The sequence below is a fragment of the Periplaneta americana genome, chromosome 7 (assembly GCF_040183065.1).
Source record: "Periplaneta americana isolate PAMFEO1 chromosome 7, P.americana_PAMFEO1_priV1, whole genome shotgun sequence".
Classification (NCBI taxonomy): Eukaryota; Metazoa; Arthropoda; class Insecta; order Blattodea; family Blattidae; genus Periplaneta; species Periplaneta americana.
The window spans coordinates 104,875,075-104,901,854 of NC_091123.1; the positions used below are offsets into that span (position 1 = coordinate 104,875,075).

The 26,780-nt window shown below is 34.6% G+C and overlaps 1 protein-coding gene across 12 annotated transcripts in view; it reads right to left on the reverse strand.

The window, feature by feature from the left end:
- Positions 1 to 26,780, reverse strand: part of Pi3K68D (phosphatidylinositol-4-phosphate 3-kinase catalytic subunit Pi3K68D) — a 987,208-nt gene that overhangs the window by 652,412 nt on the left and 308,016 nt on the right. For all 12 annotated transcript variants that reach the window (XR_011333110.1, XM_069831124.1, XM_069831122.1 and 9 more), the window contains one exon: positions 20,569 to 20,758. Coding sequence is in view for 11 of the 12 variants with exons in the window: in XM_069831124.1 (XP_069687225.1) it covers positions 20,569 to 20,758 (190 nt within the window). In the remaining variant the exon portion in view is untranslated. The remainder of the gene's footprint in view (positions 1 to 20,568; positions 20,759 to 26,780) is intronic.

Consider the following 26,780-nt stretch of genomic DNA (forward strand, 5'->3'; position numbering starts at 1 on the left):
TAAAATAAAGGAAGAACTGAAGGAAATTAAGAAAGATTGAAAGAAGAAAACGTTGTACTATACTTAGATTCAGACTAAACGAAATTGAACAATATTCTCGCAGGGAAAATGTAATGATATATGGAATTCCAGTAACCAAATCTGAATCCCTGTATGAAGTTATTAATACTATCTCGAAAGTCACAGGAGCAGAAAATTTTGGTCAAGATGTTAGTGTTGCTCATAGACTTCCATCTCAGAAAGGTAAAGTGCAACCAATTGTTCGTTTCTGCAAGAGATCCAGTCGTGATTCATGGCTTAAATGTTTTAAAGAGGACTCATGAAAACACAGTGACGGCTTTGGGATACCACTACAGAAACTCTCCCAACACTTCCAACCTGGTATGGTCACCGCAGGGGATCACTTAACTCTTACAACAAGAAGTCTCTTCAATAAAACTAGGGAAGTTGCCAGAGAAAAAGGATACGAATTTATTTGGATAAAAAACTGTAAAATTCTCATAAAGAAGGGTGAAAATAGTTTAGTGAGTAGAATTATACATTACAACGATTTGGATAACTTGTGAATTAGAATCCCTTTTTCCTCTACATTTGAATTAGGCCGAGTTACATGTAATATTATATATAACTATAATCATGGATCATAACAATAACGTTTTTAACTTCCTTGAAAGTTATTATATTAACAACAGCCCTTCTAAAATATTTTATGATTTATATTCTTGTTGCAATTACATTAACAATGGTTCCTTTTCCAATTTAAAATTTAATTTAAATATCCGTAGGATTAATAAAAACTACTCCAAATTCTGTGTATTGTTACAACAGTTTTCTTTTACTTTTGATATTATTATACTCTCAGAAACATGGCTTAATAATGATTTAGGTTTTGACATTAATGGGTATAGAAAATTTGTTAAACTCTGTAAATATAATAAATGTGATGGTTTAGGGTGTACTTCAGAAACAATATTGATGTGGCATTAATTGATGCAGATATCGTGAACTGTAATAGTTTACATTTTAAATTTAAATTCAGTAATATGTCCTTTGATTTAACAGCTATTTATAGATCCACTAACTTATGCAAAAATGAAATTTTTACATGATTTAGGCCGGTTACACACTATACCGAGAGATGTGTAATGTGAAATGTGTGCCGAGAAATGCGCGAGCGAGGCGAGACAGCATTGTCTACACACTGCGCCGAGAAATGTGTAATCGAACCAAAGCGTACAGAATAGAAAATAGTTGCCAGTGTCGCGATGTAGCCATCTTAATTCAACCTATTGTGTTTTGATACTGTAGTTGTGTTCTTTTAAGTTTTTAGAGTAATATTTTGATAAATTTAAATATGCTGATCTGTGTGGTGTATGGCAGAGGAAATAAGGAATCCAAGAATTTACCTGGTATAACTTATCATAGGTGTGTATGAGAGACTAATGACATATACATAAATATCCGGAGTTGTTGTCGTCTGTAGTTTATTAATATTTAAATGTAACTTATATTACAGCTTTCCAAAGGATCCTGAGGTTAAAGCTGTTCGGACACCTCGTGTTGTCGTTGCAACACAATTTGTTCCAGTCACTTCAGGGAGGAGGATATAGATCGCACAACCTTAACATATGTGTATCAGAAAGGGGGCTGTGCTGTATATATTTGCACCCTGAAGAACCAAAGGTTAGTTAAATGAGCATAACACTGATAATTAACCATAATAATATTAGTATATCTATTCGCTACTGTGTATAAAGTAAGCTCATTATGTTATATGAATTATTATTTTCAGGAAAGAAGAGTAAAACAGAAGTTTGCTGAAATCTTTCTCTCCCTCTCTACTGTGAGAGTTGTAGGCGAAGTTGGGACCATTATGTCATTGGAAGCTGATACTGAAAATGAAATTTGGGTTCTATCGAAGAATAAGAATAAGGAAGTTAAGGAAAGGATCGTTTTGTGTACAAAAAGAGAATAAGACATTGCAACAGTATAAATGACGAGTGGTGAAATCAGTGGGTGACTTGAAAGATGTGTTGGAAAATGTGAAACAGAAAATATTGTTTGAATACAGATTTTGTGATATGTCAAGTTCCATTTCAAAGATTTTTGTATCTCTTGTCAAGAGACATATGAAAGGTTAATGGTAAAAAGCAAAAGAAACAGTGTGATGAAAACGTACCTACCGGTAACAATTAATTTTCTTTCTCCTAACACATAACTTTGTTAAAGAATTTGATACAGCTCTTCCTAATCCTCGGATCTACACAAATGGTACAGTATCGTAAATGCAATTCATTGTACAGATAAATGAGATATGCATATTCTTAGCATACTATAAATAAAATGTTAATATACAAATAATTGTGTTTTTTTCTATGTTTATTATGTTGTAGCCTATAGTTTGAACCTTATAAATCATCCAATTTCTTAATAAAAACATAGCAGTGGATGAAACCAAGAACCAACAGTTTAATACTAAAAAGGTAAGTAGTTTACATAATTTCGTGGTGCAAAATATAAATTAATGAAATATAACTTTTGTTTATTTTCTTTGATAAGTTAAATTTTGATTGTTAGGCCTACTCTATTACCGTGAAAAGAAAAAGATTTATATTGCATAAAACTGCAGTAAATGCATTTGACAGACTCTTTGATGCGAAAGTGGCTCTGGAACTATGAGTTTTCAATTTTTTTTTTCACGGCCTTCAGTAACTATGACAATGTGGTCATAATACAAGAGGTGTTGGAGCTTCTTTCATTGCACCCAATTATATAAAATATTTGGAAAAATTATCAACACCAGACACAATAGTTCCAGCACGGATTACTAGGGAAATGACCAGTTTTCATAGTATTGCATCTTGGACCTAACGAGTGTTATATTTGTAACAATCCATTAAAATACAGAAGAATCAAATTTGTATAATTTTAATAAGTATGGGCTACAAAATCGCATTAGAATACACAAGTATCAAAAGATTTTCAATCCTGAAAGTACAATATTTGTGGCTGCAAACCAAAACCATGTTTTAACCACATTATACAACTTGCAGAAGCCAGTGAAACGAAAGAAAATTGTGCCTTCTTTGGTGCAATTTTTCTGGAGAAATACCATTACACCATTATTCCCTCACTATATTAAATGGCATGTAGGAAATTGTATTTCACTTATCGCGAAACGAAATGATAGGCCTACTGTTCACTTTTTCATAACCAGTAACAGCATTCTCTTCAGTCCAATAATGCAACCCCTTCTCCACGAACAGTGAAGAAAACTGAATCCTTAATAAATTATTGTGTTGACTAGCAAGTAATACATACAGTAATATCTAATATAAAATCATATCTTTTCATTGTTAAGTATTATGTGATCATGAAGTCATAATTTCATTCATAGCCAGTATTATGTTGATTGGCATTGCAAATTGGAAACCTAACCTAATTAATGTCTGATTAAATCGGTTATCTGCTTCCATATTTCTCCTTTTATTTGAAGACCTCCCCGGAATAAGGACATAACAGTAGAAAGGAAAATTATTTCAGGAGCATATTTCATTAGTGCTATATTTACTATCACAATCATTTCACTAAACAGGGTTAAAAATTTATTCAGCCACATTGTTCAATAATTAGTTAAAAATAAATGCTTTAAAATTTCTTTTCCTACCGACATCACATATTTTAATAATTTGATGTTACATTCCCTTTTCCGGCGACGTCTTCAATTTAGTATTATTATAGTTATCGTCTCGTGTGTCATACTTATTTGTATGACACCAAAAAATTTCAATGGCCGATCTGACATATTAGAACAATTTTGCTATGTTTTCTGAATTTAAAACAGCTGAAAAATGTTTTCCCAATATCTGTGTGTAATCGTAATCGTTGACAGAGGTCGAATGTGTCTTGAAAAATTCGCTGGGCTAGCGATCAGAGCGAGAAATGTGTTTACCGTGAGCGAGGAACTCGTTGTAGTGTGTGACGTTCCATTTAAAAGAATGCTTTCGATTAAACGCATTTCTCGGCACACAGTTCACATTACACATTTCTCTGTATAGTGTGTAACCGGCCTTAGAACGTCATTTACAAAAGTATAAAGATGCTAAAACACATATTCTCATTGGTGATGTTAATATTCAAATCTTAGAAAAATGTTTTGACAATTTTGGCCACAAATATATAGATATTCTACAGGAATTTGGTTTTAGTAAATTTTTAAATGCTGCCACTTGACAGTTATCATTATCGTGTCTTGATCATACTTTTTTTTTAAAGTTGTACAACAATTTCTCAATTTTGATTCTGAAGTCTATTGTAGTGCATTGACAGATCATTATTGTACGTTTGGTCTCATTAACTTCATTAATAACACTACTTTTGTGCAATATGATTTATACACATGTTAAAAAAATAGATTATGAAAATATGTTATCTGACATGACAAATGAAACTCGGGATAATATTATTAAGTACGAGAATCCTGATATTAGTCTTGATAATTTTTATGAAATTTTGAATAATGTTATTAGTAAAAATATTACGAATAAATGTATTAAACAATCTAGTAAATATAAAAAAATAAAGCCTTGGATCACAGTTGGTATCGTGAAGTCTATACGAACTAGAGAAAAACTTGCTAAGAAAATACATAAAGAACCATTCAATACTGAACTTAAATATAAATACAAAAAAATATCGAAATATTCTAACAAATGTTATAAAATACAGGAAAATTAGCTATTATTCCGAAAAACTAGAAAACAATAGAAGTGATCCTAAAAAAATTTGGCAGACAATTAGAGAGGCAACTAACTTAGAACCAAAAGTGAAAGGTGATATTACGGAATTGTATAATAAAGATGGTGTATTAATTACGGACAAATTTGAAATAGCTCAGGAGTTTAATAATTATTTTTCAAATATTGGCATTGAAATTGCTTCTAATATAAGAACTAGGAGGAGTGGTAATTTTTGTAATAATATGAAACAACTACAGTCTTCTATGTTTTTGTTCCCTGTAACAGAAAATGAAATAATTAAACATGTTTCCTCACTAAAAAATAACACAAGGCCTGGCGAAGATGCTATATCCTCCAAAATATTTAAACTGTTCAGTATTTTCCTGGCAAAACCGCTTGTCCATGTATTTAATTCGTGCTTCTTATATGCTAAATTTCCAGATAAATTAAAAAGTTCTATAATTGTCCCTATTTTCAAGTAAGGAGATAAAAATTGCATGAACAATTACCGACAATATTCTTTACTCTCATATATATCTAAACGCTTAGAAAATGCATAAAAAGTCGTCTATGTCTATTAAATTATTTGGACAAATACAACGTACTTTCTTCAAATCTATTTCGATTTCGAAATAAACTTGGCACGGATGATGCTATTTCATGTGTTACAAACAAAATCATATGTGAGTTACATCGAGGGAATAAATGCTTGGGTATATTTTTGGATATTCGAAAAGCATTTGATACCATTAACCATGTTATTTTATTAGAGAAATTAAACTTGTTAGGCATTAATGGTCATGTTCTAAGTTTATTTAATCATATTTGAATAACAGAAATCATGTAACTAAAATTGATAATGAATTTAGTTTTACTCAAAACATAAAAGTAGGAGTCCCTCAGGGCACTGTTCTTGGTCTAATTTTATTCTTGATTTATATAAATGACTTGTTATTAACTAATTTACGCAAATATAATGGGGTTATATATTCATATGCGGATGATACCGTAATTCTTTTTGGTTAAAAATCTTGGAAAGGCACTTATATTAATGCGAATAATGCATTACAGATAATTAAAGAGTGGTTTGATTCAAATGCTCTTTCCTTAAACACGTCCAAAACAACTGTTGTTCCGTTTTCACTAAGGTCCAGTGGTCTTAAATCTCCTCAATCTTCTTTTACGCTCAAAATTCATCATTCTGGTTGTTCTTCTCAAAATTGTGAATGTCCCATATTAACCAAATCCTCAGAAGTTAAGTATTTAGGCATTACAATCGACCAACACTTACAATGGAATAAACATATTACATATTTATGCAATAGATTACGTAAAACAATTTATATCTTTGTTATACTTCAGTCATATTTACCAGTTATTATTTTACATCTCATTTATTTAGCTTTATTTCAATCCATTCTCCAATATGGAATTTTAGGATGGGGAAATGGTTGTAATTCTAATCTCACTCCACTAATACTTATTCAGAAGAGAATAATTAAAATATGCCTTAATAAACCAATTGATTACTCATCCCAGCTTTTGTTCACTGATTTTAATATTTTGAAAATTAAACAAATTTATTATATTGCCTTATTAAACTTCATACATAAAAATCGTAATAAATTCAAATTGTATCATCATTAATATGGAACTAAAAGATCCAATTTTACACGACTAGAGGAACCAAAGTGTTTCACAGGCACAGCTCTTAGCCATGGTACCTATTTTGGTCCAAGGTTATATAATAAAATAATTGAAAAATACTCAAATTTGGAAAATTTTAGTATCAGAAATTTAAAAAATAGCGTTAGGAATTTAATTGCTAAGAATATATGTTGATTTAATATGTGTATGTATTTGTATGATTTAAATTGTATTTTTGAAGTTAATTTATTCTTATAATTTTCTTTCTTGACCCACTTTGTGTCAAATAATTATCTTTGTTTGTGTTAAATACGTATGTCTTCAGGGAAGAATTAAGACTGTATTTTTGTGTTATTTTACTAACAATAAACAATAAATAAATAAACGAAACTAATTAATTCCCAGTTCTCAAGAAAAATACTAATAAATAGCTGCTGGAACAGCCTCCATATATATTCAATGCTTTTGTTTTAAAGTGGAATCCTCCATAGTATCTGTACTGCTGTTCTTCTGTTATAAACAAAAACCTATGATTTTCAAAACTAATAAAACAAACGAATCGCCTCTCGCAGGAAGAAACTAATAATAACACAATAGGTTCTCCAGAAAAGACATGTCCAAAACTAATAAAAATAATAATACAATTACTTTTATTAAAAAAATATTTTTTTTATCGAAGTGCATAAAACATTGTACGATATAGGCCTACTTATCGTAACTTCATATTACAATACTTGACTGTTTATCAAACTCATCATGTAATATGAAATGTTATGATACTCATATTGTTATTACATTTGTGTCAGACTGTAAAGAAAATTATTAAATTCAATGTAAGACACAAATTTTGTTTCTGAAATGCATTTTCTAAAGTAACGTAACCTCCAATATTTCCTTCTTCAAACCATGTCGTCCAATTTAATTTATTACATGCATCACATATTTTAAATACAGTTTTTGAAATAAAAATGTATTCTGAATGTCCGATCGTAATGCATGGAATCCATCTCTGTTTTTACCAACAACAGTTTAGGGGAGTTTTTTTTAAGTGTTATTTAACAACACTGTACCAACTACCAGTATTAGGTCATTTAGTGTTGATGGGCTTGATGATTATATTTGGTACTGAGTTGATCGAAGGAAAATGTTGGTGCGCCGCATCTGTAACTTGATCATTGTCAAAAATTAACCATGTTTCCGTGATTGCTGATAAACGGGCTAGATGATCGAGAATGGTGCTCACGGCCATGAGTGACATTCACTGTGTGCACTGACACTGAAACATTTGGACCATTTATGACTACATGTTAATTTGTGAAATTCATTACCATTACTATAATGTTCGGTAAAGTTTTTCAGGTTACGAAATTGGTCAAAACATTTAACATCATCAACAGTACTGCCTTTCCTTTTTAAGTAAACAATGCTTTTTGCAACATCAGTATATTCAATTTCCTTCAGATTCATTCATGTAAATCAATTCAGATCATCAAAGGTGTTACCCATTTTTCCAAGTACTCCAAACATACTACTTTATATAACATAATTGCTTCTTCCATAAATGCATCTGCCTTCTTATCTGCAACGAACATTTGCAACTATTTCTTTCATTTTCACTGATAAGAATGAACCTTCAAACTAAAGCCAAAGCGCCATTCACCAGAAGAACAGAAGTCGGAACTCGGAAGTCTGGTAGCTTAATATAAGAGAATCAGAAAGGGAACAAGTAAGAATTAATAATAATAAACAAGAATTAATTGATTAACTAGTGGACTTACTCGTGTTAATTATGGAAGTTTGTGTGGCTTACAGCTGTTTCAGTGCTTCACGCACCATCCTCAGAACCTACTAGATCTCGGCATCATCTCGAACTTCTCTGCCTGTTATGTGGGTGTGTTTGATTGTTGAAAGGTGTTGAAGAGTGGAGTCACATAGTGTGTGTGTACTGAAATTGATCTGTGTGTTGAGAATTTGATCGGGGTGTGTTTTAGTGTGTTTGTATATTTCGTATTGTTCTAGTGTGTTGAGTTTTTGGTTCTTGGGTTGTATGTGTAGGATTTCCATGTCCGCATTTATGTTATTGTACTACTAGGTTCAAAAAGTTCCCGGAATTTTACTACCATTTTTCGTATTAATATATAACAAGGGATATTATACATTTGTTTTGTTGGTAACATTCATGATGTCATTTCCTTAAAGTTTGTTGATAATGGCAATTATTGGTTTTGAGTTGTAGGCAATTGTTTATCATAGTGTTTTGTTTGTTCGTCGCATTTTGTAATTATGTCCACAGAGCAAAGTACAAACATCAAGTTCTGTGTTTTGCTGGGGACATGATCAGTATGGCTGATGAAGATGGTGATTTCTTAAACAAAATGAAACTGGTGCTACTTGTACGACCCAGTCCCTAAACGACAGTCATCTGAGTGGAAATCGAAAACATCTCCTCGGAAGCAAAAATTTCCTAGGGACACTTCCAAAGGCAAAGTTATTTTAAATGTTATGTTTTATTTAACGACGCTCGCAACTGCAGAGGTTATATCAGCATCGCCGGATGTGCCGGAATTTTGTCCCGCAGGAGTTCTTTCACATGCCAGTAAATCTACTGACATGAGCCTGTCGCATTTAAGCACACTTAAAGCAAAGTTATGTTGGAAGTTTTCTTCGACTCTCAGGGTCTCATGCACCATGAGTTCATTCCAGAAGGTCGTACTGTAACGAAAGAATTGTACGTAGAAACCCTCCGTCGCCTCTGGGACGCAGTGAGAAGGAAACGTCCAGAAAAGTGGGTAGAAAACAACTGGTTCCTTATGCATGACAATGCACCTGCTCATCGCGCAATTATTGTAAAGAATTTTCTTGCCAGGCACAACATAACTGCTTTGGATCACCCACCATACTCTCCTGATCTCTCACCACCTGATTACTTTCTGTTTCCCCGTCTGAAAAGTCATCTGAAATGACGGAGATTCAATGCTGAAGAGGTTATCGCAAACGCGACGAGAGCACTAAGACGGGTTTCACAAAATGGCTTCCAGGCCTGCTTCCAGGAACTCTACACGCGTTGGCAAAAGTGTGTTGTTGCGGAAGGCAACTATTTTGAAGGGAATGCTGTAGAATAGTGTTTAAGGTACGTTGTTTCTATGATGCTAGCAAATTCCGGGAACTTTTTGAACCTAGTATGTATGTATGGTTAGCATTGGTTATGTGATCAGCATATGTAGATGTACTGTATCCTCTGGTTATTGCTTTAATGTGTTCTTTGTAGTATGTTTGGAATGATCTGCCTGTCTGTCCTCTGTAGAACTTATCGCAACTATTACATGTGAGTTTGTATTTATTTGTTTGTGTTTTTTTGTGTTGAGATGTCTTTGTAGTGTGTTTTCTGTTCTGTATGTTATGTTGTATTTCTGCTTTCTGAATGAAGATGCCATCTTATATGTGCTTTTGTTTTCATATGTTAGTGTGATGTATTTCTTGTGTTCTTGTGTTGTGTTTTGCGTGGTTTTGTGTTTGTTAAGTTTTTGTTTTGTCTTTCTTATGATGTTGTCTATTATGTTTGGATTGTAACCGTTTTCTTGTGCTATGTATTTGATTGTGTTCACTTCTTCATTACCTCATGGGTATGTTGAGTAATCTGTGTACCATTGTCCTAAATGCAGCATGTTTGTGTTGTATGGGGTTGTTAGATGTGTTGTGTATGTGTGTGGTGGTGGTGGTGGTTGGTTTTCTGTATATTTTGTAGGTGTGTTTGTTGTCAATTTTTGTTATGGTGATGTCTAGGAAATTTATGGAGTTGTTGTTTTCAAGTTCTAGTGTATATTGAAGTTTCGGGTGTAATTTGTTTATGTATTGGTGTAGTCTGTGTATTTGTCTCTTGTTTCCTTTGTATAGTATGAGTATGTCGTCTACGTATCTGTGCCAGTATATTTGTTGTCTGCATATTTGTTGTGTTCATTGTTGAGTATGTATGTTTGTTCTATGTTGTGTAAAAATATCTCTGCTAGTATGCTGGATATGGGTAATCCCATTGGCAATCCTTCTGTTTGGGTATAGTATTTGTTGTGTGTGAAATAGTTTTGCTTTGTTATGATGTCTGTGATTTCGATGATTTCTTTGATATATTCTTGTGGTGTGTTTTTGTCTATGAGCATTTGTTTTAGTATCTGTAATGTGTCCTGTATTGGTATATTAGTGTATAAGTTAGTGGTATCGAAAGATGCTAGTGTTGCACTGTGTGGTATGTGGTGTTGTTTTGTTTTGTTGAAGAGGTCTATAGTGTTCTTTATTGTTGTCTGTTCTCTGAATTTTATGTTGTTTTTGATGATTTTGTCCATGTATGTGGCTAGTTTGTGTGCTGGTGCCTGTTTGTAGTTGATTAGGGATCTGATAGGTGTGTTTTGTTTGTGTATTTTGGGTAGTGGATTGAGATTAGGTGCTGCTGGTTTGATTGGTTGGAGTTGGTGTTTCATGTTGTGCGGTATTACGTGTTTGCTTTTGTTGATTGTGTTTTTTACATGTGTTGTGGTATTGTGTGGTGGAATCTTTTTCGAGTTCTGTGATGTTGTTTTGTTTAAAGTATGTTTCTATTTTGTTATGTAGGTCTTGTTTGTGTAGTATTATAAATGCGGACATGGAAATCCTACACATACAACCCAAGAACCAAAAACTCAACACACTAGAACAATACGAAATATACAAACACACTAAAACACACCCTGATCAAATTCTGAACACACAGATCAATTTCAGTACAAACACACCATTTGACTCCATCTTCAACACCTTTCAACAATCAAACACACCCACATAACAGGCAGAGAAGTTCGAGATGACGCCGAGATCTAGTAGGCTCTGAGGATGGTGCGTGAAGCACTGAAACAGCTGTAAGCCGCAGAAACTTACATAATTAACACGAGTAAGTCTGCTAGTTAATCAATTAATTATATTCAAGTGTTAAAAATAGTGTACTCAAGATTCAAAATGGAATAAACAAGAGTGACGCACAATGTGCATAATTTGATAGTACTTTACTTGTCTCGACTTTGATTATAGAAGTACATTATGGTTCAAAGAGGAAGTTTAGTAACAAGTAAGAAGAAGTAAGAATTACCACTTCAAACCACAATGTAGAAGGAATCGATCTGTGTTGTTATCGATATTTTTTGACTTGATGAAAACAACAGCAATGCCAACTTAATGCCATACATCGAAAAGAGCAAAGATTATAGTTATGGCACCCATTACAAACTGTGAAGCATCAACGTATAAAAAAAGCAGACATTTTGGACAATTAAAAATTTGTTCATGGATGGAGGGCAGACATATAAAAATGAGGACATGTCCGCGAAAATGAGGACTTCTGGTCACCCTAACAATTATCCAATTGAATTTATGATTCAGTTCCGTTACTTTATTCTTAACCTTAAACCAGTCATATTTTTCTGAAGATGAAATCTTCTTCAGCAACACAATGTTTTGCATCAGATATTCGTGAAATTGGACGCATGACATGTCTTTAAAATTATATTGAACCATCAGAATTGCTGTAATGGAATCAATTTTTAGTCTATTCCTGTCATCTGTCCATTGTGCATTCAGGACAGAAAAGATTCTTTCCACACATGCATTATGGGCAGGTAAACAGGAAAATAGCTGGGCAATCTTTAGTAATTCTGAATACTGCTCACTATTTTTACAAGAACTGAAAAATTCCACTCAATTATCACTAGCTAGTTTCTGCATGAAATTACTGTCATTCAGGTTCATTCAGTTTTTCTTTCACAAACTTTATTAAACACAGTGATTGATTGAATGCTACTGAATCATCAACTTTTGTAACCATACTTCAAGTATTTAACAGTGTCTTCTATATGCCCACCCCAAGTTGGTACTTCCTTTAAGAGCAACAAATTGAAACACTTGAGATCAATGCAAGAATTTAACCACTTTTGTAAATATTCAAGTCAAGTTATATAGCAATTATTTGCTCCTTTCTCAAAATTCTTAACAATGACCGGGTAGAGTTTGTAATATGCCTTGTAATGATTATAATCTTTGGTGCTAAAATACAACAATAACAGACCAGCGAGAACAGCCACAGCCGAGTATGATTGTAGAACAGCTTGTAGCATCTTTAACAGAGAAAATATAGTAGATTTCATTCATAAACACTTTGTAAAGACCCTAAACCTAGAGGGAAAGTTTTAAATCAATCTTAAAATTCAGGACATATGATGATTTGTTGAAAATCAGGCGAAACACTTCTCTATGCACTAAAATTAAGAAAAATCCCGCTTTTTCATGATGTATGTCAACCCTAGGTTGAAGAAAACCTCGGGGAAAAAACCCAACCAGATAATCACTCCAGCGGGAATTGAACCCACACCCGAGCATAATCTCGAATCAGCAGGCAAACATGCTACAGGCTAAGCTAGCTAGTGGCTTTTAGTTATTAATGTGTGTCAAAATTAATTGACATATTTTTATCATTTCATTACTGAAAACATAACAAATTTCAAGTCCTGCTTACATTCTTCACATTTTCATAAAGGTAGAAATTAATATTTAAACAAAGTCTTGTAATACAGTATCTGATAACAGTTCCTACATTTTCGTATCTTCCTTCCATAGTTGCCCATCAGAACATATCATTCTAGAATTAATTTTCGGGCAGTTTTTGACAGATGGGTAGCTGATTTCTTAATATCAGACATTTTCTTCACACTTGCACTGATGGGAAATGTATTGTCTCAATATGCCAGGCGCACAAGTAGAGCAGTATTTAGGTTTTGAGACAAAGACAGGTGAAATGTGCTGAAGTTCAAGCCACCAATGTACGGATTGGCAATAACCAGCCCTTTCTTTTCACTTTCATAGACAAACTGGTTAAATGTAGATGCAATCAATTAAATCTTAAATCTTACAGTCTCTTGCAACAGAACGAGGGGAAGTTTCTACTGAGATGCAGGATATTTTTACAGTGATGGCCACCAAAATTTAAAATCTATCATATCTGTTCCTTGCACCTTCTGTATCATGAAATTCCCAATAAAACAAAATATATGTGGTGTGTAAAACAGCTGTTAGCCGACATTTGAGTTACATAACGGACCGCAGTCCTGGACTCTGGATCTTTCTGCACTCAACCATTAATTCAATCCCATGGTTTCAACTTTAGATCTCCGAAGTCTAGGGTCTTTTCTATGCACAGAGATTCAAAATCTGCTAAGAAATGACTTTCATAAAAAAATGTGATTCAGGTCCTTTCTGCAATCATTGATTCACTTGTACATACCCATCAATAATAAATAATATTATATACTCCCAATCAAAAGTTATCAATCAACTTTTTATCATGTAATAATGGAATTAACACAGGAAAAAATACAAATTTATGATGGATTGGAATTTCTTATTAACGAATCTATAAATTAATTAAAATATTGCAAAATAATTTAGACTACTTATTGTAGATAGAATGTCTATTCCTTTCGTTGAAAAAGTTATTCTTAACAGAAATTAACTTTTTTTTACAATTGTGGATATTTGCTGCATAAATTTCTGCATCATATTTGCCTGGATCTATTTAGACAAATCTTCCAGTATGTCTCAAAGTGTTTATTGGGGGTTGGACACACCTTCTGTACATGGCGATTCAATTCCTCCTATAATAACTTGACTGGATGGAGACCTGGTGACTGACTGGTCATTCCATTATCTTCAGCTTCACTGTTCTCTAATTGTTTTTTGGTATTTCAAGCATAATTTAGAGGTATGATTGGGTCAGTGGTCCTGTGCTGTAGCATCAAGGCCTAAGATATCATGCTTTGGACCCACATTATGGAATGAGTTCTGGTTTGAGTCCTCATAGGGAAGGATTTTTTTATGAAATTTTAGCCAGTGTATGCAACTGGTGTCCACCCAGCATCATGATGAATTTTGGGAGCTATCGAAATTCAGTTTTGAAAACCAGCTATAATGACTGAGAGGATCATCGTGTTGACCACATGATACCCCCCGCATTGGTTGGATAATGGTCCATGTCTGCTGAGGCATGTTGACGTGAGGTCAGCAGTCCACTGGTCACCCTTAGCCCTTCATGGGCTATCAAGCCACAGATTATTATTAAGGGCCTCATTCTTTGATGAAATAGAACTGATTTCGGTGCTATACATGCTTTTATTTTGGTATTAACATATAAGATATATATTATTAAAGCTTGTGTGATGAATCTTGTCTCACTGTGAAAAGATAGAGAAAGGAGATATGTCCTACCTCGTCTGTGTTGTTATTGTGATGGGGGGAGTGAAGCGATGCCAGTGGTGGAAGGGACTAGTTGATACATTCTGTACCACAAAATAAAGTAACAAAATATCTCTCTTCGTACTGTATAGTTCTGTCACTGAGCTTGTCTTTCAAGAAACTGAGTTCTGGCAGCCTGTACAATAATAAGGTTTTGAAAGGAATCCTGAAAATTTACAACCCTCCTATAATCTCCACCCTCATTTGGGACTTGGTTTTATTGCTACTGAGACAAGATAAACCTTACCAGGTATACTAGGGAGCGGATTCCTATGTAATTAAATATTCCTTTTGCGAGTGATAAAATACAATTAACAAAATTACAAATTCCGAATATGAAGTTTCAAGTTGAAAACTCGAATTTTATTTCACATAAAGACACATATTTTCACAAAAAAATTATGTAAATACATATTTTCAGGAAATCTATTATAAACGCATATTTGAGTTTTTTTTACTTAAATAATTTCTATTATAAACACATAAATCTTTGAGTTTTTTTACTTAAATAATTTTTTACAAGAACTTTTAAATATTTTAAAACTAAATCAATTATATCACTCAGAAGTACGTTATCTTTTTAAGAATTATTGGTTCTTTTTAAGAATTCTTGGTTGCTTCGTGTTTCTAAGTACTGTGTGGTGTATCCGTGATCCATTTTTTTTTATCGCCTCAAGTTCTGAGAACTGCTAGGCAGCATATCAGTGTTATTATTAGAGAATAAATTAAAATGGACAAGAAGGACAGATCTTGCAAGACGTAATTAGGAATGTTTATTGTTGCTGAAGATGATTTCATTCCACGCTTTGTTTGTGAAACACAACAGATAAGAGGTCGGATATAAACATTATTTAATTTAAACAAATCTCTCGCCTCTCGCTCATGCCTATCAAGTAAGACAATACATCATGTTGTGATTCCCTGTTATTGGGCCATAAGCATATGCTGCATAATGTAGACGTAGTGGCATGACTATAGGAAACTTTTCTCTGACACTGTCAGTCAGTAGCTAGAAACATTTACGTTAAGACATGTGTCTATTAGCCCCATAAGATGTCTAAAATCAAATCTAGTTTAAGATCGCGTCTTCAGCAATATGCAGATGAATTTAAAAACATTTTTACTACCGACGGAAAAGTGTTATTTTTCCAACCGTGTGGTAAATCAGTAGTGCAGATCAGTGCTGTCAGGTAACCCAACATTTATCTGGAAACAAGCGCAAAAAAAGGGTTGGAATAAGGCTACCTTCAAAAAATAAATAAAATGAAAATATTCTTAATCTTCCAAAAGTACAATAAAGCATAATTATTAAAATAAGAACAATAAATAAAAAAAAAATTCTATAATAATTATAGCGAAAAATAGATTCTCTCGCTATAATTATTAATACACAAATTCATAATCTTAATAAAATTAGACCAAAGGAAATTAAATCTCCACCAAATAAGTACCCGCATTGCCGCTGCTTCACATGTGCATTCACGGCAAGTGCTAATAGGTGGACCAGAGCTTCTTCCAACGTAGGACCGTCAAAGTGTTCCCAATATTACTTAGATTTATGCACAGCATTTCTTGCAGCCGGTATTCCACTCCAGAAATTAAATAATGTGAAAATTTCCTGACTAAATGCATCAACATCGAACCTCCTGAGGAATCGACATTAAGGAAACATTATTTCCCAAAATGTTACGAGGAAAATTCGGTCAGTGTGTGAAAGTGAAAAACTGTGAGTGAGCATTGACGAAACAACCGATTCAAGTGGTAGAAAAGTAGGAAACGTTGTTGTTGTGTTAAAGAATGACAAAACTGCTTGTGAAAATTCGTTTTTGCTAGCGTGTAAAGAAATGCCTGCAGCAAACCGTGCCACAGTAGCTAGATTATTTATTGAAGCTATGCATTTACTATGGCCGAAGGGGCTGAAGTATGACAATGTATTACTCCTACTTACAGATGGTGCAGCATATATGAAAATAGCAGCTGAAGGCCTTATAGTGAGCTTTCCAAAAATGATACATGCAACGTGTGTGGTCCATGTTCTAAACAGGTTATGTGAAACTAGGCAAGCTCTGTACCCCAAAGTGGATAAGTTGATGTCAAATGGAAAAAAGGTATTCGTTAAATCACCCTCAAGAATTGATGTGTTCAAACAGAAATATCCAGATCTTCCTCTTCCTCCTTTGCCCGTGGTCACACACTGGGGTACATGGCTAAGTGCCGTTGTATATTATGCAAACAATTTTGAAAGTTTTGTGTCTGTTGTGAATGAGCTGGACAAAAGCGACGCTTCGTCAATCGATATCCTTCAAGATATACTGAAAGATGGTTGTTTAAAAAACGATTTGTCTTTCCTATCAGCAAATCTAAGTTTTTTGTGTGACACCATAAAAAAACTCGAAACATCTACAAACCTGTTGTCTGAAACAGTTAGGGAGGTGCATGCCGTGGAAATTAAACTAGACTTGCTACCAGGTTCAGAAGTACAAGTACTAAGAGACAAATTCCAGAATGTGTTTGGGAAAAAGAGCGGATATAAAAAAATGTGTGAAGTTACTCAAGTATTGGAGGGTGTACCTATAGGTGAAATTGAAGGTGTATGTGTTTATGGCATTCCTCTCTTTAAATATGCATATCTGACGTCTTGTGATGTTTTCACAGTATAAGTCATTGTTCAGAGATACTCGATATGCATTTGTGATAGAGAATTTGGAAATGGCCTTTCTTCTTCACTGCAATTCTCAGCCAACTACTAGCAACTGATACTCAAGTGTGGTTGGTGAGTTAACATTTTTTTTCAAGCTATGTAAGGTATTTTGTCATATATAAAAAAAATATATATTTTTTTTATTTTTAGCAAATATTTTCGTACTTTTTAGCACAAAAAAATCCACTCCCTAGTAATATGTAGTATGATGTCCTGTAAACAGATAAAACTCACATACATTATGTTAGCATTGCTGTGCGACAGGTCAATCAACAACAAAATGGAGCCAAGATTATCGTTTGACTAGCAGAAAGCAATGTTAAGTGGTATTGGAGAACTGAGAATGTTGTTGAAGTTCAACGGCAATGAAGACGTGAGTACAGAACAGAACCACCAACGCGATTAACAATTGGACACATTCATGACAAATTAGAGACTCATGGTACCGTATGCGATGTTTACAAGGGCAGATCTGGGAGACCTCGGACATCAACAAGCCCTGCATCCTCGGCTATGGTTTTGGAACGTTTTGAGCACTCATTGCAGAAATCTACAAAGCAATGTGCATGTGAGACTGAGATTAGCAGAACCAGCATACGTCATATTATTAAAACAGCAAAGTTGAAAGTTTTCATCCCAAGACTTTTGCATGCATTAAATGAAGATGACCCTGATTGGATGTGATGGTTTCGGAACATGGTGCAAGAGGATGAGGCCTTCGTAGGGAAAGTTGTTTGGTCTGATGAGGCACAATTTAAGTTGAATGGAACTGTTAACCAGCATAACTGAACTGTGTCTACTGGTGTGCAAACAATCCACATGTTTTTGTGGAAAAGGCTGTTAATTTACCTGAAATTAATATCTGGTGTGGGTTGTCATCTAGGGGTCTAATTGGACCATTCTTTTTTGATGAAACAAGTGTACCTGAACATGTTACGCACATTCGTCTTACTCGCCATTCATACACTCTATGGAAATGAGGAATTTTACTTCCAACAGGATGGTGGACCACCACATTACTACCAAGATATACGTGCGTACCTTGATGACAATCTTCCAGGGCACTGGATAGGACGAAGAGGTCCAATTGAGTTTCCACCGCATTCTCCAGATCTAACTCCATTGAACTTTTACCTATGGGGGACTCTTAAGAATGTTGTATACAGCAGAAAACCAGCTACACTGGCAGCACTTCGGGAAGAAATTGAAACGGTATGTGCTGCAATCGTTGAGGACACTTTCACAAACATTGCTCGAACAGTAGTTCAAAGTACTCAGAAGTGTGTTGATGCCCATGGTGAGCATTTTGAGCAACTGTTGTAACTGTAAAACTCTAAGACGATTAGGGCTCAACATTTTCTGTTTGTGTGCATTCAGCTTTGTTATGTTAACATAATTTTTTCTTTGCTTGAAGTGTGTATGCATTTTTTGGCACCCTCTGTATGCGCGCACACATGCACGCATACACACACATGAAGTGTTTAGAGCCATATTGAGCTAAGCGCCATATATTAAAAACCGAGAAAACAAAGTTTAAAATTGAGTGATTACCATAATATAATGAAACATATTGCAAGTAATATAAAGTATGTACATTAAAGCTAAATGATATGGTAATCTTCATTAAATTATGGTATTCACTTAAATTTAACCCTTTGGTTTCTCTGTTTTTAATAAATGGCATTTGACCCACTATGGCTCTGAACTCTTCATACATACTTTATATTTCTAAATGAAAAATCAACAAATCGACCTAAAAGTTCAAGGCACAGACAGACAGACACAGGCAGGCAGGCAGGCAGACGGAAAGGTGGGTGAAAGGCAGATGGGCGGACAGATACCACTCCCAAAACCAGATTATTAGTATCAGGAATGCTGAAAACTTTAGGTCCATGAAAATTTGAAAATTGATTTTGTTAAGAATCACAATAGAGTGAAATCCCTCATATTCGGCAACCAAATAACCAGAGATTCTAAAACAACGGCACATTTTATTAACATAAACAAAAATGAAAACCCGAGGAGAGTCAGTAAATATGAGTAAGTTACAAACAGACGTAGCAACCTACATTTTTATATGAGGCATCTGAAGCTATCACTACCCACTAGATGGCAGTATTACATATGTCAGCACAAGTGAAGCAATGAAACAGCCATTCTAGATCGCTAACTTTGCATCAGAAAGTGACACTGAAAACTTCCATTTTTAAAGTGTACAAGAACCTGTGTTTGCTCCACAGATTTCTCTTATATGCTGTGAAGATGTCCAGTACACATACCTAGTGTGACGTTATCACAAAGTACCTATGTCATTTGCTACTTTTGGGTGCAGAAACCACAGATTTCAAAATTACCAAAATCACTAACTTCGCATCAGGAAGTGAGGTTGGAAGCCGCCATTTTTAAAGGGGGAAAGAACCTGTGTTGCCTCCACAGACAATCTGTCTCCTTTAAGACTCCTTAAAGACCTCAGTAATGTAACCTAACCTAACTTACATATGCAGTATAAACAAGCCGACTGGATGTGATGTTATCACAAACTGACGATGTTAAACAGCTGTTACGTGAGTAATAACTACTTTCTTTTCCACTTGACAAATGACAGAGCAGTTAATTTATGGCCACAGTCCATAAAATTTCCGAGATAATCATTTAGTGATCTAGTTAAGTTTGAAAATAGCAGTTGTAAAACAGCGGAACTTCTGTATGAGTGTACCAATATGTCTTTAAATAATCTATAAAATTCAGAATTAGGCTTTTGGCTATTCCACCATGTCTTGGAACTTGACATTTCCAACGTTTCAGAACTACATACAGAATCCATCATCACAGCAGATTGGTAAGACTAGAGTGGTCGTCTATTCTGTTGGGCTTATTATGCCAGACAACTGAGCCCTCTGGTCTCACCTATCTGCTCTGATGATGGAACCTGTATGTAGTTTCGAAATGTTGGAAATGGCAAATTTCAGGACATGGTGGAATATCCAAAAGTCTAATTCTGATAATACTCACCATGAAAGCCTGAAAAACTCATATAATCTATAAAATTATTTTCCAATTAACCAGCAAATTGGTTATCTGGCATTGGCTGTGCTGCATAGTTTCCGAATAAGAGGCATTCTACTGTACTTTATACAGCACTTTGTACAATGGGAAAGTAATTAAGAAAATACTCACTTGTTGGCAGCTCTGCTCGGGAGTTGAGTTGAAAATCAACCCTAAATGCATGGCAGTACGTTTCAATGAGTCCTTGCACAGCATCACGAATTCTATCACAGTGTGTAGCAATTGTATCAGCAAGTGGTCGACGTAAACGAACTACAGAATAGTCACCATCTTCACTCAATATCTCAGGCCCTGAGTTTTCCTGTATAACAAAATGTATTAATATAACACTTACAGCACACAAATCAACTAACAACGTCAAGACAATCTGTAAACATAGTTTTCAGTTACAAAATTTAAATGATTCTGCTCAGTAAATTCTCCATTATTTTAACACAAGGATTCGTTTTTAGGTACTGCATCTATAAATTTTTCAAGTACAAGTATCTATTTGTACAATTCTTTGCAATATTTAATACAAAAAACAAATGAACTGACAGACAGACAGACAATAATCAGATCAATTAAAATACATGATAGCTGTCCAAATCTTGGATTTAAAATATCGGCATCCTAATCAATTCATATGAACAAAAAAGAAAATGTAAATTAATGTTAAAAAAACATAATGAAATTTTAAAAAAGAATATTCTGCAACAAGATGTGGTAGCTATCAAAACGATAAACATTTATTGAAAATAAATAATATACATTGAATATTATAAAGATGGATAGAGATGGTGATTGATGATGTTCAATGAAGATTTTAAAATTGTTGATGCAATTGTCAGAAGAGTCTTATCAGGAACCTTTTAATTTTCTGAAGATCTCTAATGTAAATTTGGGAAGTGTTCCTCGTGCACCAAACATAAGTCCAATGACATTCCAATCTTGAATATTATATTTATGACTGAGATCATCACAGCATGGACGGTAAATAGCGTGTTTCTCTTCATGTACCTGCTTTGGTTGATCTTCATTAATTTCGAAACTTACAGAGGGGTCAAGAATGAGACCAGTTCTTTTATCTCGGTCAATTATTATGATGTCAGCACGCCATGTACATCCTTCCATAGAAAGACATTGAACTTCCTCATATACTTCGTATTCACCATATTCCCTTAATCTGTTAGCAATAATTATTGAGTGGACTGTGTTATGTCTGTCAATTCGCAGTAATTCGCCCTGAGGCCAGAAACCTAGCACGTGGGATAATGTTTTAATGTTTCATGCTCATTGCATCTCCTGCAATGGGTATTGCTAAGGCTTCTACTGGGGAGAGATCTAACTGTGATAACATTGGTGCTAAACACAATCAAATACATAGCACAAGAAAATGGATACAACCCTAACATAATAGACAACATAATAAGAAAGACAAAACATAATCACAAAAACATAAGAATACAACACAAACACAAGAACACAAAAAATACATCAGACTAACGAAAACAAAAACACACACAAGACTGCAACCTCATTCAAGAAATAAAATTAAATCACAACATCGCATACAAAACAAATACTACTTTACAAAAACATCTCAACACAAAAACAACACAAACAAACAAATACAACCACACAGGCGTATACAAACTCAAATGCAACACCTGCAAAAACTTCTACATAGGACAGAGAGGCAGATTATTTCAAACACCCTACAAAGAACACAGCACAGCCGTAACAAAACTACAAAACACTTCCACATATGCAGAACACATCACAAATGCTAACCACACCTACAGAGACATAAACACAGACATGGAAATTCTACATATTCAACCAAAAAGCCAGAAACTAAACACACTAGAACAATACAAAATATATAGACACATAAAAACATATCCAAATGAAATTCTCAACACACAACTCAATTTCAGAACACACACACTCTTTGATTCCACATTACACTACACAAACACACCCCCACACAAAACACAAACAAAAGGCGCCATGACCAGCACCAACTAGTTCTGAAAATGGCCCATAACAGGCTGAAACCTCAACATGACTTTTAAATTTAGGCTGAAACTAGTTAACCAGGTACTGTAATATTTAACACGCGAAAGATATACAGGTTAGGTAAAAGTCCCGAAGCACCTAAATAACTTTTGAAGCATGTGGTTCAGTGACATGAAACTTGGTGTGTGGGAATAACCATATATTAAGAACTCAATAATTGCATTAATGAGGTTTTCTACTTCCGGTTTAACCAGAAGTAACTTCAACTTTCTTATTTTAAATTGAACACCCAACATATATATATATATATATATTTCTTTTTCGCATAATGCTCATTAAGAGCTTTTCAAAAAGTACTCACACTTGATACTTCTGTAAAAATTCAATGTTGCTAAATCAAGAAAACAGAAAACTGTATTGAATATTAAATTAATAATAAAATACTCCTTCCTTAACAAAAACAAAACAAAGCTAACTCATCTTCTAAATTCTGTGTTCAAACAGGTAGCCTTCAGCTGATTGACAGTGTGCCAGTCGATCATAGAAACCATGTAAGGAATGATTTAACCAGGCTTTAGGAATATCTTGTACCACTTCCATTATTCGATGCTCCAGATCTTCTAAGTAGTTGGGTCTTTCTCGATATACTACTGGCTTCAAATGGCCCCACAAAAAGAAGTCCAAAGGCAACAAATCTGGGGATCTAGCTGGCTAGTCTATGTGACTTCTCCTATCAATCCATCATTGTGGAAAAACCTGGTCTAAATGCTCACGAACATTCTGTCCATAGTGAGCAGGAGCTCCATCTTGTTGGAAATAGATGCCATCTCTGGGTAGACGATGGTTGACTGGATGTGGAAACAAGTTGTGATTGCTGGTATTACTAGATTTTGGAGAAAATCCAAGTATCTATTAGAATTTAGCATTTCTCTAAAGAGGAAAGGACCAATAATATGGTCACCAATAATACCAGCCCAAACATTAAGTTTCTGTGGATACTGTGTGTGGTTCTCCTCCATCCATTGTGGATTTACATCTGACTAGTATCGGAACTTGTGTCTTTTGACAAATCCACTCAGGCAGAGTGTGGCTTCATCTGAGAATACAATTTGTCTAAGAAAAGGCGGATTGTTGTTAATGCACTCTATCATTAATTCACAAAACAGCATTCTTCTGTTGGGATCGTCCTCTGAAAGTTCCTACAAAGTAGAATTTTATAAGGATGTTGCTTGGCACTTTTAAGGATTTTCATTGCGAAACTTTGGCTTATATTAGATTCTAATGCCAATTATTTGTAGTAGATACTTTTGGATTTTCTTGCACATGGAGGAGAACGTCCAATGAAGTATTATCATTAGTTGCACTTTTTGGGCGACCTGATCTTGGTAAGTCCTTTACGCTTCCAGTTTCAGTGAATTTCCTTATGATCCTTGCCACTGTTGTATGTGGAATTGGATTGCGATCCGGATGCATACCACTAAATAAATTCACCGCCTCTTGATGAGACTGTAGTCTGTCTTCTTAGCCAAAAATCATTAAAATTTGAATTCTTTTCCTTTCGCTCAACATCAGACAGAATTAATTAACACACTAGAATGTCAGATTCAATTTCATAAATAAAATGTCTGTATCAATAAAAATGTTTCCAGGAAATAAACAATGGACAATCAAATTACAGTAGGCTAAACAAAAGAAGCATTTTACCTGTATTCCATGGAGATAAACAAAGAAGAGTCAAATCAAAGTAAACACAAGAAGTGTTTTACTCGTATTATTCGTTAGACCTACACTTTTTAGTTTTCTTGATTTAGCAACACTGAATTTGTACAGAAGTATCAAGTGTGGGTACTTTTTCAAAAGCTCTTAATGAGCATTATTCAAAAATAAAAAATATATATTGGGTGTTCAATTTAAATTAAGAGAGTTGGAGTTACTTCCAGTTAAACTGGAAGTAGAAAAACTCGGTAATACAATTATTGAGTTCTTAGTATATGGTTATCCCCACACACCAAGTTTCATGTCCTGAACCACATGCTTCATAAGTTATTTAGGTGGTGCGGGACTTTTAACTAACCTATATAACATATTCCGAAGTGATATAGTGTTAAAAGTTGTGTAATCAAGATGTATTAAATTATATGCTCTGTTTTTGACATCTTGTTAATATAAGGTGTTTATGCACAACTGAAAGATAATTTTGCAAGGAGACTTGGAATAGTATTCTACTGCTGGTTTCTATGTTCTTCTGTGTCAGAGGGTCAGCCACAAACTCTTCAAATGATGTATAAAATACAGAATATGAACATTCCGAAAATGATGATTCCTAGATCTTCTATTATACATTCTCCTGTAAGCTTTCAAGTGATTGCTTGCTGTTGTTACATAAATTATATACAGTCCACAGCAACAACTGGGAGTGTGCAGTTGCATGCAAAGACAGCTCTAGCTGATCAAGTATAGAGGGCAATACCCTACGAATAATATTATAAAAAAATAGTATGATATACCAAAGGTGCAAGATGGCAAAGTTTGCACAACATGTGATAGCGTGGAGTGGATGAATATTTTGACAAAGGGTCGAAGAATAGTATTGTAGTATCAAATCAAAAGGAACAAAAGTAGAAGAACCAGACAATAGAAAACTCTAGACTAAAAGTGAAAAATAACATGAAAAGCTTGAGAGTTAGTCTACTAAGCGAGAATTAAAAAAATGTAGGAAAAAAAATACCTAATTCGAAAATAAAAAAAGAAAATGAATTTGATGATACCTTAGATGTTGAATAAATAGGACACGAACACAGTTTGGAAACTTTCGAGACAGGGTGCAACGTATGTTGCACACAGAGCAAACATAGAGGCTTGGGAAAAGTTACAACAGACCAATCCTCGTGTGTTTTATGGATATGAGGATTAGAAATTCATTCTGAACAATTTAAAACAACTTACTGGTTCCATGATGAGAGTAGAAATGGACCTGATCTACAAAGTGAGAAAGAGAAGGAAGCTGCTATCCCTTTTATGAAAGCAGCTAGGAATAAAGGTCATTTCATAAAACTGTACACTGACAAATTAAAAGTAAATGGAAATTTTACAACTTAGAGTTCTGTATGAAAAACGAAAACCACCCTGAATAATTAGGGATAGAGAAACATGCAAGTATGTAGCAGCAGGAATAAGGAACAGCGAGGAGAAAAACAGTGAACAAGGAACTGAAGAAGGTGAAGCTAAAGTAGAAAAGACATTTATGTAGAGAGAAGATAAAGAAATTCAGATAGCATTAGAAAAGAGCAATTTAAATTTAGGAAAAAATGAAGATCCATGGCCAAGAATCAAACAATCTTCAGGTCCAAAACAGCGAATAGTTTTGGAGCTAAACTTCGAATGTAGCTTAAGGAGAGGAGTGGATAGTGATGGCACAGATGTAATGAAGATGTGATCTGTAACCGATGTCAGGAACATCCATGAAATTGATGTCGAGAATGGAACAGGAAACAGCTCAATCAAAATGTGAGTGATGAATGAAGTCAGCAAACCAAGAAGAGGGAAGTAGAATCTGCTGAAAAAGAAAAGCTTAGAAAGGAATGTATTAAGTGCGTTGTACAAGAGGCAGACTGTGAAGAAGAGCGACATAAATAACACAGGTGCACGGAAGAAGGATGTGGGGAAAAAGTGGCAATAACAAAGCAGGAGTGGAAAGTGAGGGGAGAATAAATGGAAGTGAAGAGAAGGAAGAAGTGATTAAGAAGAAGGATGGAGACTCAGCAGTTTGGAACAGGACAAAAAGGTTAGATAAAGCAACATTTAAAGATTCTGAGAACAGATTACGAGGTGCAGTTGAAGAAGCATTTAAGGGAAGCTTTAAGTTGCTGATTGGGGAAAGTAAAGTACATACATACATAGTGTTCTACCCAGCATTCTCCAATCTTTCCTATTTTCTGTCTTCCTCTTTGTCTCTGCATCTGTCTCGAATTCTTCTCTCATTCACTATTTCTTCCAGCGCACCCTTCAGTAGGCAGTTGCTTCTCGGCCAGTGACCTAACCAATTCCTTTTTCTCTTCCTGATTGAATTGAATTTAATGGAGGGGGGGGGCACTATGGCCCAGCACTGCGACCTTGTTCAGATCTATTGCGCTAACTCCCTGGTGACGCATTCCCAAACCCACACTGGCCGACCACACTAAGGTTCTCTGGTCCAGGTTTCGAGCAGGCAACCCCACTCATCCCTAGACCAACCCCCTCCATGTGTGGCCAGCCAGCGTTTGGGGAACGCTACGGAATGATAATGAAATGGAGAAATGGCGATGGAATGATGTAAATGCCTA